This window comes from Octopus bimaculoides, chromosome 4 (genome assembly GCF_046866305.1).
Source record: "Octopus bimaculoides isolate indiv1 chromosome 4, ASM4686630v1, whole genome shotgun sequence".
Classification (NCBI taxonomy): domain Eukaryota; kingdom Metazoa; phylum Mollusca; class Cephalopoda; order Octopoda; family Octopodidae; genus Octopus; species Octopus bimaculoides.
The window spans coordinates 76,949,465-76,971,521 of NC_142931.1; the positions used below are offsets into that span (position 1 = coordinate 76,949,465).

The 22,057-nt window shown below is 35.3% G+C and overlaps 1 protein-coding gene across 3 annotated transcripts in view; it reads left to right on the plus strand.

Annotated features, from left to right (window-relative positions):
• The window catches only part of LOC106878824 (uncharacterized), a 237,021-nt gene that overhangs the window by 191,498 nt on the left and 23,466 nt on the right, over positions 1–22,057 (plus strand). For 2 of the 3 annotated variants that reach the window (XM_089350842.1, XM_089350843.1), the window contains exons 7-11: positions 2,572–2,764; positions 8,131–8,209; positions 14,211–14,386; positions 16,174–16,250; positions 17,670–17,818. In XM_089350842.1, coding sequence (XP_089206968.1) covers positions 2,572–2,764; positions 8,131–8,209; positions 14,211–14,386; positions 16,174–16,250; positions 17,670–17,818 — 674 coding nt within the window. The remainder of the gene's footprint in view (positions 1–2,571; positions 2,765–8,130; positions 8,210–14,210; positions 14,387–16,173; positions 16,251–17,669; positions 17,819–22,057) is intronic. The other variant, XM_089350844.1, reaches the window with a different exon arrangement.

Below are 22,057 nucleotides of genomic sequence, written 5' to 3' on the forward strand. Positions count from 1 at the left end.
TTTACTAAGTATTTTCTTTTACCGTACTTTGTATAATTTGTTTCAAGCAAGAGAAGTTTTTAATTTCATTTCAACTTCATTAAAAGAAATGTTTGTTGTCATTATTATTATTATCATCATTATTATTATTATTATTATTATTATTATTATTATAGTTACTTAGCCCCAAGTCAGCACTGACCAAGTAGACCTATGCTGTTCCAACTATAATTATATCATCATTTTCCTCCCATCGGCATGCATGCGGCCAAGGATCCATTTGTTCAATTTGTGTTTTTCTAAGACAGGGGTGGGGAAGTGACTTGAAACCTAGCTGCCGTTTCTAGAAGGTTGAGCAGCTCCTTAGAGCAGGTGGGCATGAGTATCCTTTTTCAAGAAGTGGGCTACATGCGACATGGCTCATCTGGTAGGCCATACCAATAAAAAAACTAAAGATAATTTTTTTGCTTGGTGTGCTATTGAGAATTTCCCCACAGGCCATGGACCACCTCTATGTGCTCCCCCATTGGCTCATTATTATTGTAGACGTTGGTGTCGTTAGTGATGGTGGTGGTAGGAATAGTTTTGTTTCGTGTTTCTTTGATAGTTTTATTGATTTTTTTTTTGATTTTTTTACATAACTCTATTTCATTCATTTTTTTCCACTGCCCCAAAGCATTCTCTTAATTTGTTATTATGGAGTTTTTCTTTTTTAATTATGTACTAGCTGTTGTTGGTTCTGTTTGTTTCAAACATGAAAAAAAAAAAAAGAAAACAAAAGACATTGCTAAACATTTCGTTCTTTATAGTTAAATAGAAGTAAAAGATAATAATGATGATAATAAATTTCTGAAATAATTTAACTGTTCAGTTACTTTAATATATGACATTTTTATAAATTGCACTTGTTGCTGCTTTTTGTGTGTCTTTTGAAATTTTTTATTTTTTTTGCTTATTTTTTAGGTATGCATCACAGTTACATTTCACAATTATTCAAACCAATTTTCTTATTTTCTCTTCTACTCTATCTTTTTCTTTGTCCCCTTCTCTCTCCATAAATATATATATATATATATATAACTCTCTTTCTTATCTCTTTCTGTCTCTTGTCTCTGTCTCTCTTTCTTGCTCAGTCTCCCTTTCTTTCTCTTGCTCAATTACTGTATCTCTCTCTCTCTCTCTCTCTCTCTCTCTCTCTCTCTCTCTGTCTCTCTGTCTCTCTGTATGCATTCCTCTATGTCTCTCTCTTTCTGTCTCTGTCTCCCACACCGTTCACCACCTCAAATACAAATCTACAAAATGCAAAATTGAATGCATTCCAATTACATGCACTATAAACTACATTAAAATTATTTTAATCTAAAAATATCATTGATTATTCTTATTGTTGCTAGTATTGTTATTATTGTCTTCTTTAATATTTTCCTGCCCAGAGAACCATCCAAAGGCAGGTGATTAAATTATTCTATGGAGCTGGCTGGACAGAGAATGTGCGTGTGTGCTCTGTGTGTGCTCTGTGTGTGCGTGCGTGTATGTGTGTATGTGCCTGAACTTCAGAACAGTGAATATGAAAGCACAGTGCAGGCAATGGTTAGTTGGAAAATAACTAACATAGTCAATGCTGTGTGCTACAACTATGCCATAACTAACTGTAGTGCAGACCTATGGTATTTTTGTTAGTATTTGGGAGTTATCTAATAACAGTATAGACCAAAAGAGGTTAATTAGTATTACAAAACCAAACTAACAACAGTGCTGATCAATAGTTTTGAGAGAGATGAAGAGACATGGTACACACAATATGGAAGAAGAAATTATGCAGCAAGTCAGCATTACAGATACAAAACAATCTAACATATACAAACACAAGAGTGATTATGGTTGGCTGGTAGTTACACAAATATTTCTTAAGTGCACCTTATGAATGTTCTTTTTAGTAACTTCAGTCATTGGACTGCAGCCATTTAAGTCAAACTGTGTATAAAGGGATACAATCAGGACGGAACCAGTTGATATAATCAACTAACCTCTCCCTCCTAAAATCAGTGACTTTGTTTCATTATTATTATTATTATTATTATTATTATTATTATTAAGTACCAGTTGAATATTGAGGTCAATGTAATTGACTCATCCCCTCCCCCAAAACTGCTGCCCTTGTAGCAAAATTTGAAACCATTATTATTATTATTATTTTATGTTTGACTTTTGCTTTGCATTTGTACAAGTTGGATCCAAGTCTCACCCAGAGACCTCAAGAGACAACAAGTTAGAAGTTCATGTAGGTGTTATGCCTAGGGTACCATAGATTTGGATTTGTACATAGTGTTGTTCTAGAGAATGTTTAAGAAACCATAAGAAAATTATGTGTTTGTTTTAAAATTTGAGATCACATAGACAGTATTTTACATAGGATATGGGCAGTTCCCATGAGCACAATCTTTTGAACTTCAGCCATTTTGGGGTTTCCTGGTATCTGAGCTAGGTAGTAATCAGCCTGTTATTATTATTATTATTATTATTATTATTATTATTATTATTATTATTATTACTATTATTATTATTATTATTATTATTATTATTTCTTTTCAGATTTGGGCTTCTCCAGTTATTTTTAGTTCCTACCGCTTCGTCTTTCCGGATGCACTTGGGACAAGAAGACAATATAATTGATCCCCCACTGACAGGGCTCATGACCTTATTATATATATTTTCACCAATATTCTTATTCTTCTCTGCTTCAATCTTGTCAAAGGATGTCTCAGTCTTGTCAACAAATTTACTGGTATGTTGTTTTTTTTCTTTTTCCATTTTTTCTATATTCCTTTTTTTTTTTGTGTGTAAGGAGCTCTTTTACTCTTTTACTTGTTTCAGTCATTTGACTGTGGCCATGCTGGAGCACTGCTTTTATAGTCGAGCTAATCGATCTCAGAGCTTATTCTTTGTAAGCCTGGTACTTATTCTAACTCTGTCTCTTTTGCCAAACCGCTAAGTTACGGGGGCGTAAACACACCAGCACCAGTTGTCAAGCAATGTTGGGGGGACAAACAGACACACAAACACAGACACACAAACACACACACACACACACACACACACACACACACACACACACATATAGCAGCTAAAATGCTGAAACTCCAACAGATAGCATTACTTGTAACTCACAAAGGCAAAACAAGAAGAAAAAACAACGAAAACTAACCAGTCGTAGTTAATCTTAGAAGCGTTTCTGGCTTAGACGCGTTGCTAGCATCGTCGAATTTGCAACTGGAATATCATACTGATGAGGAAATGGAGAGTTTTTCGCTCCTAAGCCAGAAACGCGTCTATGATTAACTACGACTGGTTAGTTTTCGTTGTTTTTTCTTCTACTTTTGCCTTTGTGAGTTACAAGTAATGCTATCTGTTGGAGTTTCAGCATTTTTGCTGCTATTTCTGAACTTCGGTATGTGGTGAAGCAACTGTTGCTGATCCCTTAATTATGTTTATAAATGTATAAGAACTTTTAAATAAGTTCTTCACCGATAATGGTGTTTACATACCGAAGGGCTTGGTAAAAATTATTAATTGTTAATTTATTAATAAATTAATAAATTGATAAACCTTTACCCTTTTAATTGTAATATATATATATATATATATATATATATATATATACATATACGACGGGCTTCTTCCAGTTTCCGTCTACCAAATCCACCCACAAGGCTTTGGTCAGTTCGAGGCTATAGTAGTAGACACTTGCCCAAGGTGCCACGCAGTGGGACTGAACCTGGGACCATGTGGTTGGTAAGCAAGCTACTTACCACACAGCTACTCCTAACACTTTGCAAGTCTTCTTACAAGTGTAAGCGCTCTTGCAGCTAATGAGATGTTGTACTTTACCTCCTGGTAAATCTTGGTTGAGCAAATGTACAATCAAAAGTATTCCAGTTGTGACCAACTTATTTTAGTTTTTTTTTTTTTTTTTTTTTAAGTATCTAGGACAATATTATCCAATGTAGCTTGTCCTTTTTTATAAAATGCTAAGATGTGACATGAGAGAGAGATTTGGCTTCTATTTCTGGCTAGTCAAGTAATCCAATAATTGAAAGAAGTAAAAGATAAAAGGAACTAAGTCTTAACAAGAACAGCTTGGCCTCATCCTTCAGCAATTAATAACACAAGTATTTGTCATATATTGGAATGAATTCTATTGTTTATATATCTGCTCCTTTAAAAAAAATAAATGATAAAAAAAGAATGAAATAACTAACAATAGTCGTGTATTTGTGCATATGAAAGAAATTTATATTTTTTTAAAGTTTAAGCTGAAATTAATCAAATGTAAGTTGCTTTGAGAACAATAATTTCTTGGAAATGTCATCCCACCATCTGAAGTATTCTGTAAACAATTTGGGGGGAGGGGATGAGTCAATTACATTGACACCAGTGTTCAACTGGTACTTAATAATAATAATAATAATAATAATAATAATAATGAGACAAAGCCACTGATTTTAGGAGGGAGAGGTTAGTTGATGATGTCAACTGGTTTTTTATTTTATCGACCTTGAAGTTTACAACTTTGTGTTCATTTGTTTCATGATTCTTCCATTAATACTTCAGCTTGTACATCTGTGTTCAACTAGTGATGTCATAAGACTAAAACTTGTCTGAAGTTGTCTCCCATACTTGTCTTAACTAATTCCCCATCCCACTTTTCAATATAATTATTTCTAGATAGGTTTTTAATGATCCCTACATTTAATGTTAACACTAAATTAGCTTTTGTCTATGTAAGTGTTTGGTATACATCAATCTGATTTTCACAACTCCCAGAGATGAACAAACCATGGTTAACATTCCCATGGTGAACAGTCAGTAGTGAACATTCTACAATGAATGCCCAATGGTTAACTGTTTTCATTCCAACATGCCTCCCCTGGTTCTGTGATGCAAACTCTTTGTTTTAAAGTGATCTAAATTAAAATTTCTCATTAAAACTTCATGTTAATTTATGTTCTATGCATTTGCTTAATAAGGACAAAGTTATTTTACTATATTCTTCATTATTTTCAAAATTATTTGAAATAACGTGGGCATATTTCAACAAAAATTTGGTAACAAAAGAGTGAATACCCAGAGATGAACACTCTGCAATAAAACTTAATCTCTATTTGCATAGCTTTCAGAATCACAACCTGAATTTGTTACTGCTAGAAGTGGCAGCCCATCTTCCTCAAAGGACACTTCCATTTTGTAAAATAGTCTAAGCCAGGCAGTGGATTTACAGACTTGCTAGAGCAACAAGCCAACCACATTGCAGTACTAAGTTGCACACTTTCATGTTCTGAGTTCAAACTCTGCCTTTCATCCTTTTGTGGGTCAATAAAATATATCATATAGTGGGATTGGTTTAATCAATTATATTACCTACTCTCCCCTAAAATGTGTAACTTTGTGCTTATATCAGAAATTATAATTATCATCATTGCTTCACTGAAGACCGGGTTTTTGAATTCACATGGCAATAACATCTGTTAAAAAACATTCCTGGCAATAATATCTGTTAAATCTTTCTTCAGAACTTCTTTTAACTTCAGTTAGGCCCTCTATAGTAAAAATGTTATTTTAATAACAGCAGAACATGGCCGGGGGGGGGGGGGGGGAGAAAGAAAAAGAAAAAAAAAAGGATATTGAAGTTGAGAGGTTTCAACTGTCTAAATCCACTTTTGATCTTCAGCCTTTATGTTGTCAATCTACTTGCTAAAAATTGCTGCCAAGCTTCTGTCCTGTAACACAGCCTTGATACATTTAAAAAAGAGGAAGGGCAAGCACATATTGGATAAAGCATCCTCAATGAGACAAGACTAAAGAAGCCCTCACAACCCCACACTTTCTCTGCTCATGTGCCAACCACTTTACTGGCTGCATTTTTCGTGACATCAGCACAAGTGAAGCTGTCTCATTCACCAAATCATGCTTTGGGGAGTGTTGTTTCACAGCACCAGTATGGGGAAGGGTATCTTGTATGCAGTAAATGTTGAGTACTCAGTAACCTAAGATATGTGAACTGACATAAGGAATAGAAGGTAGAGCAATAGCAGTAGAAGAACCAGAAGTGAGTAGCTGAGAATGGCTAGAGTGTAAATGCAGAGAGTACTCAATAACCTACAGCATCTACATTTGCTCAGATGGTTGAGGTAGAGAAGAGGGGAAGGAGTGATAATATCACAAGGACCAGAGTGGCTGGGTGAAAGGAGCAAGAGTATGATGGAAAAGACAGAGGTGGTGGTTATTTGGTCAGTAGGGGTTTGATTGGCAATAACCTTAGCCTTTGACAACAGGAATGGGATCTTGTTCAAAATGGGGGCACCAGTTTTCATTTATGTTTTATGTAGTGTTTTTGGTACCGAAAGACTTTCAAACTTCGTATACTTATCTATTTTGTGTTATAGAACAGAAAAAAATTTTTGTATTCGAATTTATTTCATGTAAAAAATTGTCTTATTTCGATAATTTCAACCAATCACTGACAAGTATTCAGCTGTTTACACTTACTCCTTTGGCAATTTAAGCGGTGTAAAGCGTATTTAATCTCCATTACTTCTGACATTTTGCAGAGAGGCAACACACATGTGTTCGTTTTCCCTAACCGACTTGTTCCTTCCCTCAAAAACCAGGCCTTGTGCCTATAATAGAAAGGTTTATTAGCTACTGCCAATATGCTTCAGCCATTTTTTGTCAAGGAAATAATAATTTTATCACCGCCAGAATCGTTTGAGAATCGTTTGTTTACGTAGTCAGCACTTAATTTTTACGGCTGAGTGGACGTCAGTCATTAGTTAAAATTACAGAAATACGACAATTTTAACATGAAATAACTTGCGATGTACGTTTTTTTGTTAAGAAGACTAAGAGAAAAAGATGTTTTATATGACACATTCTACCAGTGTCCCAAGTTTCAAAGTGTTTCGTTAAGAAAATACTGGTGCCCCTGTTTTGAACAAGATCCCAAGAGTGTTCTGGATGACAGATAAAGCTTAGGATTTTTTTTTTCATGTATTGTTTGACTAATATAGACTCCTCCTCAGTATTTGTGTACAACTGTTTGTCAACTATTCTACTCTTCAGGTGTTTTTAATCCTCTTTATTTTTCAGTTGTATGTTTAACCTTTTAGCATTTAAACCAGCCAAAATATTCTATCCATTTTATGTTCAAACTGGCCAGATCCAGCCTCTCACACCTACCCTACACTATCATTCTAAAAATAAGCAATCACATCATTGAAATCTTAAAGCTACAAGATAATGCATGTTTAACTAAAAAGAATATGAATAAATGATCAATACATTTAACAGAGTAATATGAATGCTAAAGGTTTAACATTATAATAAATTACCTTTTTTTTTATGTTTGTAAACACTAATTTTCTAATGTAACCTCTCTTCTCTTCAAAAGTACAAGTGTATTCTCCACATTAAAGTGTCACTCACATATCCGAGGTATATGGTGCAGTTGCTGTTACAAATGCAAATATTCCAGGTCACACTCTAAAATTACACTGTTCATTTGTTTGATTGCTGCACCCTCACTCAGAAATAAGCTACAACTCATTGATACATTGTGTCCCCTGGTATCACTACTACTGCTACTACTACTACTGCTACTACTACTACTACTGCTACTACTTACAATGCTAACTTCTATATTAGAATTGTTGAAAATTATTCTCTACTCTTGTCTAATCCTACCTCATTGAACTACCTTGCCTCTTCTTGACCCTGTTATGTTTGCTCCTCACACAAAGCACCTTCACTAACACTTGAAAAACTTTACCTAAATAGTTATTCCCAGAACAATAAAAGCAGCGAAACACCATTCCTTGGAACACTTTACTTGCTTACATCTTTTCTATAACCATTCAACAATAAGCAGTTCAAACTTAACAACAACTGCGTCAACTTAACCTGTCTTTGAGCGACTGCATATTTATTGATATTGCTTTTCCTCGTCAAGCTATGACACTCTACTCCTTGTATGGCATTATTTTCTCTTTTGCTTTTACTCTACACCCTCCTCCTCCTCTTCTTCCTCCTCTTCTTCTTCCTCCTCCTCTTCCTCCTCCTCCTTATTATTATTCCTGAGACTTGTTTATTTAACAGGTTGAAATGGTGTTTGTTGTCAGTGCCAGCATATTCCTAGCAACCCTTCTCCCAATCAGGCAGTTCACAGAGCATTTAGGTAAGTATGCCTTCTTCAGTCTATCAGTAGCTCTTCAAACTGCTATTTCATGCAGGGTGCACTAGTGTTTCTGCAGAACGTAGCTCTAGTTTTTTCATAGAAATCTAGATTTCTCCCTCTGCCTTTAGGCAGATGTTTGCTCAGATCTTTTTCTTTTGAGATGCTACCCACTTGCTCTTCCTATTGAGTCACCAGCCTTAGAACGGACACAATCAATGTCTTCACAATGAAATGTAGGTCTGGAGAGATTGTTGAAATGCTAGAAATCAGGCAGGTAGATGTGTGCAAGAAGTAAAATGAAGAGAAGCCACTGCCAGATTTCTCAATGGCAAGGAACAAAGATTTATATTCTTCTGGGTTAGTAATAGTGATGAAGGTGGAAGGTTTGGGCATTCTTTTGGCAAGGAAATGGGTAGATAAAGTGATTGGGGTAGTCAGAATGTACAATAGGATAATGAAACTGAGACTAGTCTTGGAAAATCAACAGCAACATTTATCACTGTATATGCTCTTCAATCAGGACTCGCAGATAAGCAAATGGACTGATTTTACCAAGCCTTTTTTGTAGATTGCCTTGATAACAAATGACAGTGACTTTAACAGGCATGTTGGCAGCACCCCAATGGATGCCATGATGTACATGGGGTGCGGCTAAGGCTTTGGTTCTAGAAATTAAGAGGAAAGAAGTCTCTTGGGGTTCTGTGATTCATATAATCTGATGATCTGCAATTACTGACTCCGAGAAGTCAGCCAGGGATAGACAGACTCTCGTAAATGTAAAGTCCTTCCCAAGTGAAGAAAGTATAACCCAATATAGGTTAATGACTAGAGACTTCAGACTTAGACCTAAAAGAACTTGGAAACCAGTCTGGAAAAGGAAATCACAGCAGCTTAAAGGTCCAGTGAACAGTCAGAAATCCAGGGAAGTACTAATTGAAGCATTTGACATGAGAGAGGAGGAGATAGGGTTTTAAAATGAAGAGAACTGGAAGAGTAATGGCCCAAATCTGTGGGTAGTACAAAGTACCAGCAAACCAAGAGTGACCTGGTGGTGAAACAGTGTAGTAGACAGAATCATGTTATAAAAGCAAAGAGAAGGTTTGGAAGGACTGAAAAAATGGGGGCAGCAGAAAATTATATCAGGTAGCTAGAAGAAAAGCAGTGGTAGGTGTGCATAGCAAGGGATAAAGTAGAAAGTAGGAGGTTTGCTAATGTTCTACAATGAGTGGATCAGAGTCTTGAGGTGTCCTAATTTGTAAAACAGTGTATCAGAAAGAACCAAGGTGTTGAAGAAGAGAAGTGTGTGGATAATGGTACACTTGCATTTAGAGATTCTGAAAAGAAAGGCATGGAAGTGCTACACTGAAACACTATTAAATGTAGAGAATGTATGGGAAGATTAGCTATCTTAGTCAACAGCAGTATATGTATAAAGTAATTAAGGATATGAAGGCAGGTAAAGCTCCTGGTCCATCAGGTATCACTGTGGAAATGCTTAAAATATCTGGCAGATTTGGGTACAGTCTGGTCAGTTGTTTAGTTAATCAGGTTGTACAGGATTGTTATTCTGCAGATTCATCAGTGTTTGCTTATGTAGAAATATTGTGTTTCCATAAAGCCATAATATGTATTGCACATTCCATGATCCCAGAATATTTCATGGAATCTAAGTGTTTCATGTAGAATCCTAATGTTTTTGCATGAGTCTGATATTTCTGTCAACTCTTTAAATCAATGAAGCTACTGTTGAAAAATGTCATAATGTTGTGAATTAAATGACTGGAATGATATGCTTCTTATTACCTTCTCCAAGATCATATAGCAACAATATTAGCTTTAAGCTTTCAATCGGACAAATATGTTTGCTGCTTACAACATATTTTACAACATATGCTTAAAACATACTTTTCGTTGGAGCCTATGTGTGGTCACTTGAGACCCACTAGAAACAACAACCAAATCTCTCTCTCTCTCTCTCTCTCTCTCTCTCTCTCTCTCTCTCTCTTCCTCTCTCTCTCTCTCCCTCCCTCTCTCTCTCTCTCTCTCTCTCTCTCTCTCTCTCGCACATGCGCACACATTACACTGTGGTGTTTTAAAAAGAGAAGGACATATTGGATAATGTTATCTTACTATATGCACTGTATCTGGAGGGGAAAAATGTGTTGATTGCAAATGGAATGTTTTTGATTGTAGATCTGCTTGATCAGGGCTAACCTTAGAGCTTAGAAATAACAAAAACAACTTTTCTGTGCAAACAAGGAAGCATTTAAACTGTCATTTGATGGCTACCAAGAAATACCAGCCAAATCTCCTTCAAGTCACACTCCTGTTGTTTTCATGAAAGTAAAGTCACATTCGATCAGGTAGTCCTAGATACATTTAACCTGGGGCTAAACAATATCCTCAACTTTTCCTTGCATCATGTTTACAATATGTCAAAGTGGTAGAATTTGAATATCAAATGGCTTGGCAAATACACCTGTACAACACAGATTGATTGTGTCTATCAAGAATTAATTGCATGTGATTATTAGGAGAAGCCATTTTTGTTTCTAAGCAGAATTAGTTTTGTTTACACTCACCTTTAGCATCTAGATGTAAATATTGGAAAAAAAATTTTTTTTTTTAATCACAAAAGATGAGGTTAATTAATAGTCTGAGAAATTACAATTTTATTGCAACCTGATTAAATAAAATGCTAATTTTCTCTTGGTTTAGAGACTGGTGTGTGTGTGTCTGTGTTTGTGTGTGAGAGAGGGTGGGGGTGGGCTTTCAGTAAAATTTGAACCAGTGAATTTTGGTATCATTCAAAAGTATTTTGGGTTTGAGTAACTTATAAAAACATTGTTTTGTGATAATATGTGTGTGTATATACATGTATCTACGTATGTACCTTTCTGTGTAAATATGTGTTATTTATATATCTGTACATTTATGTATGTATATTTACTCTTTCATGTACATTCAACCATATATGTTCACTCACACATACCCCATTCATTCATGCATACAAACATGCACACACACATTTACTCACATTCAGTCTCTCTCATTCTTTCTTCCTCTCTCTCTCTCTCTCTCTCTCTCATACTCTGTCACTTACACAGACACAGTCATGTTTTCACATGCACTCATACATCAATTAAGTCTCACATAAAAACATACATTCACACATGTACAGACCTTCACATGAACACAGATTCAATACACTATTTTTCTCTTTGTTTCACAATATTTCATGATCTATATATACATACATACATACATACATGCATGCATGCATACACACATGCACACTTACATACATACGTATGTATATATATATATATATATATATATATATATATATATATATATATATATATAGAGTGTTATATTGTGTCATATTCATACCTTATAGAGAAATAGACAGATATATTAAATAATAAATATATTTTATATTGTACTGAGCTATTATATTTAACACATTTATCTCATAACATAGAAACAAGGATGTATTTCATAATATATTTATGTTGTATCATATGCACAGACAGATATATTTACTAATACATTTATTTCATGTAATATACATCTTTCATGATGCATTTATTTGATATTTTACATATAAATAGATCTCTTTTATAATCTGGGATTTTGTTCTGGCTTTATATTATATTGTGTACGAAAGTGTATATTTCATTATATATTTATGGTCTAGTGTCAGTATGACAAAAAAATTGAAGTAGAAGTGATGATGTTGATAATTATGATAGCAATGAAAAGAGAAATGATAGGAGAGTATGATGATGATGGTGGTGGTGGTGATGATGTTGATAGTCATGGTAATCTTTCTCAACTGCATTGTGTTGTAGTGATGGTGATGTGACAACAATTATACATTGGATTACTTTATACCCTAAATAGAGTTATGTATAATTTTACATAATCTTAGCTATTCTATAATTGTCTTATATAGCTATGTTAATTACTCACAGAATTATGTGAAATTACAAAGTCCTGTGCTCCCATGTCCTAACCACTTCATTCATTCATTCATTCATTCATTCATTCATTCATTCAAAGTCCACTTTTCCATGATAGTATGGGTTGGATTGGGATGTATTTGAGGCGGGATTTGATTACTGGATGCTTTTGCTGTCACCAACCCTTATCTGTTTACCAAGTGTAACAAAAATTAATGAAATAACTTTGTTAGTCAACAACTTCTGAAGTATGAAATGCTTATGCTGCAGACAGTCTTCCTTGAATTCAAATCTGGAATGTTTAAGCTTCAAAGTCAAGATTATTGGCAAATGATATTACTACATTTAGTAATATTGACTAGAGGTTATTGCCACTAGTGATTAATAATACTATATTTGGTAATATTGAGTAGTGTTATTTTGACTATATCTCTGAACTCTATTAAAACACCTTTACTCTTTACTCTTTTACTTGTTTCAGTCATCTGACTGTGGCCATGCTGGAGCACCGCCTTTAGTCGAGCAAATCGACCCCAGGACTTATTCTTTGGAAGCCTAGTACTTATTCTATTGGTCTCTTTTGCCGAACCGCTAAGTTACGGGGACATAAACACACCAGCATCGGTTGTCAAGCGATGTTGGGGGAACAAACATAGACACACAAACATATACACACGCATACATACATATATACATATATATATATATATATATATATATATATATATATATATATATATATATATATATATATATATATATATACGACGGGCTTCTTTCAGTTTCCGTCTACCGAATCCACTCACAAGGCTTTGGTCGGCTCGAGGCTATAATAGAAGACACTTGCCCAAGGTGCCATGCAGTGGGACTGAACCCAGAACCATGTGGTTGGTAAGCAAGCTACTTGCCACACAGTCACTCCTCCACCTTTACTAGTTTTGACATTAGTTTTTGATAGGTGGTGATAGGCAAAAAGAAATGTTTAATTTTCATGCTTAAAGGGTTCAGGAAACATTCTAGAACCTTTCGGTGGGCTTATAAAAACCCTGGAGATCAGTTCTTGATAGGAATTTTACTTATTGTGGCTGGATGCTACATGTCTTTAGACCAACATTTAAAATCATTTTCATCCTCCAACTTTCTTTTGGGATTATTCCTGTTGCACCAGAGACTGCATACTAAATGAAGTGTCTCAGCTTCCATGTTTTGACAATTTCATTATTTCTTAATTTGTACGCATAACATGCATATAACAAATTGTACATTATGTATGTTAAAAATGCTTATTGAAGATAATGCTCTCGCTTATTAATTATTCAATGTTGAACATAAAATGATTACAAATCTATGACAGGATGTTAATTACTTGAAATTAAGGATTACAATAGATTTCAGACATCAGAAGTTACTATAATCAGTCATGTCATCAATAATTCTGGAGCAGCTTTTGACAAATTCATTATGCAGTTTGAAAGATATTGTAGACACATAAAAATGATGAATTGTATTTATTTTCATAAAGTCTAGGTGATACAGCAGCTGGTTTCTATGACAAAATAGAACAACCTTAAAATGGCATTTGATACTCTTCATGAGCAAAGCATTTCATAGCACCTACAATTACTAGAAGCAAAAATATACTGAGAACAAATAAAATCATATTTGTTAAAACAACACTTTTAGCAACTTGTTAATAACTTCATCAGTATTCTTTGACAAATATCAAAACACTGCATAAAATTTATATATTTAAATCCACAATGTGAAATTCAAAAATCTTCAAAAACATGATGCTTGATTCATGCAAATATGCACACTCGTGCACATAAATATAAATGCATACACGCAGAGGAACACACAAAAAAAATAAAATACTGATTCATCAGAATAAGTATAGATAAATTTGCCGTATTTTTTTTTTCATTTTTTTCTTTTTTACCAAAAACATGTTCACAATTACATGTATAAAATATAATGGAAAGCTCTCTTCAAGGCATTTTGTATGCTAACTCCCATCTCTATGTCTACTTTCACAGGAATTTCCTACCAGCAGGTGGTTCGGCTGAGATGGCTAAGTGGCATGATTACAACACTCCTTTGTTATCAAATCCTGAATTACTATGGGCTTACATCGCATTATCTCCCTTGGCTGCCAGCTGGCATTGCAGCACATGTTGCTTTCGGAGTTTTTCTCAGTAGCATTCGATTCAAGGTAAGCACCCTACCTACTTACCTACCTGTCTACTTATACCAGTGCATTATAGGAGAATGTAGTTAATTATCCTACATTCATGCATGTGTGTATGCATATATACATGTATACACACACACACTTATAATCATTTTATGTATATGTATGTATGCATGATTATTTATATATATATATATATATGTTTTTTATGGTGCACATGTGGATATATATTTTTATATATACTCATATTCATGTATGCATATATATACTGCATATATGCATATTCTGAACACATTCTTATTTCCTCAATGAGGCTTCATTGTTAATGCCAATACAATTGTTCATTAAGATAGATAGAAAGTGGGGGCTACAGTGAAAAGATTTGGTGCCTAACACAGCAGTCTTGTATAAGGATTTAATGCTAGGAAATTCTTCATACTGAATGTTACTTGGCAAAATTCTTATAAATATTCATAAGTTTTTTGTTTACTGATTCCACGTAATCGAAAATGAAAATTACATTGGAACAGGATAATAAGAAAGCTGAAACTCTCTTATCTTACCTAACAGGATTAGAACACCCTCGTTTCTGTCACTAGTGGTAATGCGTCTTACATTTTTGCATCACATGTGCTACACAGGACATGTTTCGCTGGTGTCCATGCATCATATGTTATGCACATTCCCAATTTTTTAAACCACTAGAGTGAAAAGAAATTTTTGTATTACTCATAACATATGAAACAAAGGTTAACTAAAAATCTGAAGACAAGCATGGGCATTTACGACAAACTTATAAAAATGCTTTGTCTAGGCAAAGGGTTAATAAACAAGTGTGAGCTAAAAAGGTAACCACTATGTGTTTTGCAACCAAATCTTTCTCAAACCACACCCTGCTTTCATAAGAGAATGTGTTCCTAAATGCACTCTGAATGACAGATGGGATAGTAATGGCTGGAATACCTTTTGCTCAATCAAAGCTGATATGGGGTTAATGTTCTGGCCACTGAGGTCTGCCTTGACCACTGATACTGTGACCATCACCAGAATCTATAGGGATACAGTTATAAACTTGACAGTCACACGCCATGTGATTATTGGGATAGTACTGTATGGTTCTGTCATAGGAATAGGCATATACTATAACTCTGCTCCATCAGAGCTAACATTGGGCTTCAGGATAACAATAACAATAATAGTCTAAGTTTTAAGTGAGAGACAGAGAAGATAAAATTGAGAGAGGGAAAGCAGATGAGTTGAGAGAAAGACCTTTCTTGGAGAAAAGATCAAGCAGATTAAGAACAGTAAAGAATAATTACATTGACATTTCATTAGTTTACAGTGCTAAGTTCAAACTCTTTGGTCATATATAGACTTCTCTTACAGACTGCACAAAGTCTTCAGTGGTGACCCCCAGCAACACAATGTATCCTGAGACCAATGGAATTTTATTTAATGCTGAATGTCTGTTCTATCATTTTGTTTTTCTGATATTGCTATTGTAGTTATTGTTGCTGTCATTGTTCACACTTGCATTACTGTTATATTTATTAATATTGTAAAAATATTATTGTTATATTTGGGGATGGTCATATTTTTTTTTCCCAATTAACCATGTGCACTATAGTGCATGTGGTTAACTGGGAAAAAAATATGACCATCCCCAAATACAACAATAACTGTTTCAACACAAGATTTCGCATTCAGGAATCTTGCAAAACAAATACATAAACATTTTAAAATATTATTTTATTTATTGATCACTGTTTTTTATTATTATTATTATTTTGTTTTATTTTCTCTTATAGAATTTCTCCCTAGCTGGCTTTGCAGGCCTTTCACTGCTTCACAGTTTCTGGATATCCAGAGTACCCTGGTCAATTAAGTATCCTTTAACCTAATCCAACTCCCTTTATGTGTGTGTGTGTGTAAGTTTTAATTGTCAGTGGAATGATAATCTGGAATGGCTGAAACTAATGTAGCAGGTTTTTATATATATATTGAATCACAGTTTTGCAAGATACACAGCCTACTAACTATAGTCTTTCTGCTGAAAAATAAATTCCTAGAACATAAAGGTTTGCTGTTTGATTTCTTTCCTAATGGAAAGCACAGAAAATATCAACTAAAAATCATAATATAGCCATGATACTGGCAAGATTTCAAGATTTCTGCTGTACCAGTCTCTAAGTTATTGGATGCCATACCGCTTGTGTTTATGATATTAGAAATTATAAGCAGCAATTTGACATAAAAGAGCAACAATTGTTATTCTCTGTCCCAAACTGGCACTTACTCTGTTGAATAACATTTGCATTAATATTTTGAGAAGTTAATTCGATCTCAAGATTAGTCCCGGAATCTATTGACTCAGGTGGAAGAGTGCATACCATCAACAAAATAGGTTTTTTTTTTTTTTTTTTGGACGTGGGGTGGGGTTCTTGAGAACCCCCAAAAAATTTGGACTTATCACTATAAAGCTGTTGAAACAGTTTGGAAATAGTTACTTTTTCTGCATATTACAAAAGCAAATGTATCTTCTTGTAGTAACACACTCAGCTTAAATGTATACATGTGTGATTAACCTTAAAAAAGAAAGCTTTTCTTCATATATATAAAATCAGTGAATGTGTTTCACTGAAATAATATATGTTTACGAGAGCTTGACAGGCTTCTTCAGCCAGCTGGTCATGCTACTTCAGGCTGATGACAAGCAAAAACTCAGAAACATGTCCCTGAATGCAGGCTAGGCTGGGTGGAGGTGCTTGTCTCCCCCCCCCCCCCCCCGTAAACATAAGGACACAGGAAATGTGTCAAGGTCAACAGGAAGCGGTCCAGCTTCCAAGGGCTAAATAGCTGTAGTATATTCCCTTATTGGGACTGTCACGTTAAGTTGACAGTATACAACTACTTTATCGCATCACTACTGCTTAAGTCTCTCTGAGAGATTTAGAAATGTATTATTTCTAATATATATATATATATATATATAATATTGTGTCGTTGTCGTTTAACGTCCGCGACACAATATTATATATATATCCACACTCATTTGGATGTCTAAATGAGAAAAAGGAGTGCTCAGTGTATGTTGTGGAATTTATTTCTTCAAAGTTCATGATTCACTTTATTTCTCTCACTTTGTGTATTTGTTCAGGTGACAGGAAAATGAACTAAATAAATTGTGTGTGTAAATGTGTACATCGTTCTCTCTCTCTCTCTCTCCCCCCTCTCTCTCTCTCTCTCTCTTATTATGTTTCCATTGGTGTTGACAGTCTCATTAAATGTTATCATCCTTTACCAGTGATATATTATTTATTGCTGACAACATCCCTATAAGTATGCTCTATGGTACAATCTGGATTAATGCCCTTCTCTGTCTCACCTGTGCCTACCTGGCTTCCCATGGAGAAAAGAATTCTTTCAGTTTTTTTGTCATCTTACAAACTGCAGGTAAGCAGGTGTTGTTGTTCCTGTTACTGCTCTTTCTTTTCTGTTGTTGATGTTGTTAATGATTAGCCTTGGGTCTTCTCTAAGTGAGCAGACATGTGGTCAAAGGCTTTCAAACCATAACCTTTTCATCTTTTTCTTTTTGTTCAAGTAGCATACAGCTTTACTACCTTATCCAGTGTGTCCTCTTTTTACAACAGTAACTGCAATTTCTAGCAGGTCATGCAACTCTAGTCACTTTTTCTCGGATCTGTGTTCTTGTTGATGGTGCTGTTGGTAAGACAATTGTTGTTGTTGTTGTTGTTGGCACTCCGTCGCTTACGACGTCGAGGGTTCCAGTTGATCCGATCAACGGAACAGCCTGCTTGTGAAATTAACGTGCAAGTGGCTGAGCACTCCACAGACACATGTACGCTTAACGTAGTTCTCGGGGATATTCAGCGTGACACAGTGTGACAAGGCTGACCCTTTGAATTACAGGCACAACAGAAACAGGAAGAAAGAGTGAGATAAAGTTGTGGTGGAAGAGTACAGCAGGGTTCGCCACCATCCCCTGCCGGAGCCTCATGGAGCTTTAGGTGTTTTCGCTCAATAAACACCCACAACGCTCGGTCTGGGAATCAAAACCGCGATCCTATGACCACGAGTCCGCTGCCCTAACCACTGGGCCATTGCGCCTCCACGGTATGACAATAGAGTGCTAGAAATAGAAATTAGTGTTGTTCTTTGAACTGTCATTTTCAAATGAAGAGCAAAACCCAAAGCACCAGATTCCTCACTTCTTACCACAGAATTTATTAAAATCTATAAACTCATATTGACTAATTGTTGCTGATGTCACAGATTTCCATTAGTTTTCTTGGATTCTCAGTTTTACCTAGTAATACAGATGGTTAGATAATAGACAGAGTGGAAGCTTTTGTTCAAGGAAGTGTAGTCAGGACTGACTAACTACATATCCCATGTCTTTAAATTGTGAGACAACATATAACAAGGGTTTTAGCTTTGATGCTTACCATCTGGTCATTGCATCTTTTATCTCTCACTTGTTTCAGTCAATGGACTGTGGCCAAGCTGGGGCACTGCTTTGAAAGGTTTTAGTCAAACAGGTCTACCTCAGTATTTTTTTTTTTTTTAAGTCAGATACTTATTCTATCAGTTTTTTTTAGCTGAACTGCTCAGTTAAAAGGGTGTAAACAGACCAACACTGGTTATCAGGCAGAGGTGGGAGGCACACACAGACACATATGATGGGCTTCCACACAGTTTCGTCTACCAATTCACTCACAAGGCATCGGTCAGTCCAGTGCTATAGTTGAAGACACCTCTCACTGTGGGACTGAACCCAGAACCATGTAGCTACCAAGTGAGCTTCTTAATATCACACAACAGCTGTAATCAGCTTTGTTTGCTTGCTTGCTTATGTTATGGACTTAATTGGTCAGAGAATTTTTTAAACCACTTTTCTAGCTGTAGTCTTCCTATCATTATTGATAAGCATGCTTTCCAAAGATTTAAGAATTGTTTTGTAGACATTCAGCACACCTCTTTGGTATGAGGATTACTCAAACTTTTAATGTATTCCTTCTTACTGCAACAATACATGTATGTGTCAAGGGTTTTTTTCCCTTCCTTTATCGCCAACAGTTTCAGAGGTCCTACAATAGATCATACCATTTGCCTTTCCTCCTCTCACCAACCTGTGAAAATAGATGTTGTAGATGCAGGCATGGCTGTGTGGTTAAGAATATGGTTATGGGTTCAGTACTGCTTCATGGCATTTTGGGAAAGTGCTCTTACTATATCCTCAGGCCTACCAAAGCCTTGTGAGTGAATTTGGTAGACAGAAACTGAAAGAAGCCCATCACGTGTGTGCGTGTAGATGCATGTATTGTATGCATGAATGCATCTCTTTGTCATGATACTGCATGATAGTTGTAAATGAGCATCACCATCATAGAAGCAGGGCTGGCCCTAAGGTCGCCAGCGCCACAGGCAAGCTGAACTTCGGTGCCCTTACAAGTATAATTTTTAAAAACTTTCACAAGGAAACTTTCATAGGTGCAGGAGTGGCTGTGTGGTAAGTAGCTTGCTTACCAACCACATGGTTCCGGGTTCATTCCCACTGCATGGCACCTTGGGCAAGTGTCTTCTACTATAGCCTCGGGCCGACCAAAGCCTTATGAGTGGATTTGGTCGACGGAAACTGAAAGAAGCCTGTCGTATATATGTATATGTGTGTGTGTGTGTGTGTATATATATATATATATATATATATATATATATATATATATATATGTATGTGTGTGAAAATGTTTGTCTGTGTTTACCCCCCCCCCCCCAACATCCCCTGACAACCGGCGGTGTGTTTATGGCCCCGTAACTTAGCGGTTCAGCAAAAAGAGACCAATAGAATAAGTACTAGGCTTACAAAGAATAAGTCCTGGGGTTGATTTGCTCGACTAAAGGCGGTGCTCCAGCATGGCCGCAGTCAAAGGACTGAAACAAGTAAAAGAGAGTAAAGAGTAAGGAAAAAGACTGAAAACATAAACTAAAAAGCACATGGTGTCCCGGGCGACTGCTCGCATAGAAGCAATGTCATTCACTTCCAGCATTCAGCAAAAACATGTTTAGCCATGAGGAAATATTACTTTGGATGGAAACAGGTGAGTGTTGGCAACAGGAAGGGCATCTGACCTTAGAAAATCTTCCTCAATACACTTCATGTGATCCATGAAATTAAAACGATGATGATGATACTGTTCCAGCTGTATGACTGAATTATTCCTTAAGCCATTAGCATTTGAACCAGCCATATCTGACCCAAATACTCTACAATATTATTATAAAAATAAACAATTACACCATCAAAATATTGAAGATGTGAGATAAATGTATGATTAAATCGAGACAATGTCAATGAATAAGCATTACATTTGACAGAGTAATCTGAATGGGGTATATTCTCCAGCTTGATTAAGTCTTTCATCTTTTACTTGTTTCAGTCAGTAGGCTGTGGCCATGCTGGAGCACCGCTTTGAAGAATTTTTAGTGAAATGAATTGATCCTAGTACTTATTTTCTATTTTAAACTTGGTACTTCTATCAATCGCTTTTGTTGAACTGCTTACAGGGACATAAATACACCAACAACAGTTGTCAAGTGATGGTGAGGAACAGACACACACACACACACACACGCACACACACACATATATATATGACAAGCTTCTTTCAGTTTCCGTCTCCCAAATTCACTCACAAGACTTTGGTTGGCCTGAGGCTAAAGTAGGAGACACTTGCCCAAAATGCCATGTAGTGGGACTGAACCTGGAACCATGTGGTTGGGAAGCAAGCTTCTTTAGCCACGCCTGCACCTGTGTAATGAATTATAATTTAGTAGTGATTACTGTAAAAATCCATATATAATATTCTGCTGTGTGTAATACATTACCATTTTTTAAATGTATCTCAATCTCAGTTTTTGGGTCTAAACTGTATTAAAAGCTTATAATACTATGCATGCAGTGGTGCATAATTGCAACAACAGTGGATAATCTATTATAATCTAATGTATTAGTTTCTAGTATTTCATTTTATGTAAAAATATACTGATATACATAATAATAAATTATGTAAAAAAAATAATAAAATTTCATTACATTATTGTAGTTTATCTTACTAAAAGTTTGCAGACTAACTCCATGTATATTAAATGCACCATGAATTGTAATTAGGGTTGATCTTAATTTTGGTGAAAAAAAAAGAAGGCATGTATTAGACATGGAGTTTTATAGTAATTATATTTCATAGTTTGATAAAACTAAAATTAATTAACCGGTTTGCAATAATTCTAATGAAATATACTACATCTGTATATTTTGCCAGAGATATTGTAAAAGGGTTAAAAAAATTTCCTTGAAATATATTTTAAAAAAAATAATCTTGAATTTGAATGGATTTAGTAAAATAGCTAATGTTGTTGTACAAGGTGGCAAGCTGGCAGAATCATTAGCATGCTTAGCAGTATTTCGCCCATCGCTACATTCTGAGTTCAAATTCTGCTGAGGTCCACTTGGCCTTTCATCCTTTCGGGGTTGATAAATTAAGTACTAGTGAAACACCGGGATCGATGTAATCGACTACTCCCCTCCTACCACATTTTAGGCCTTGTGCCTTTACTATAAAGGATTATTATTATTATTATCATTATTATTATTATTATTATTATTATTATTATTAT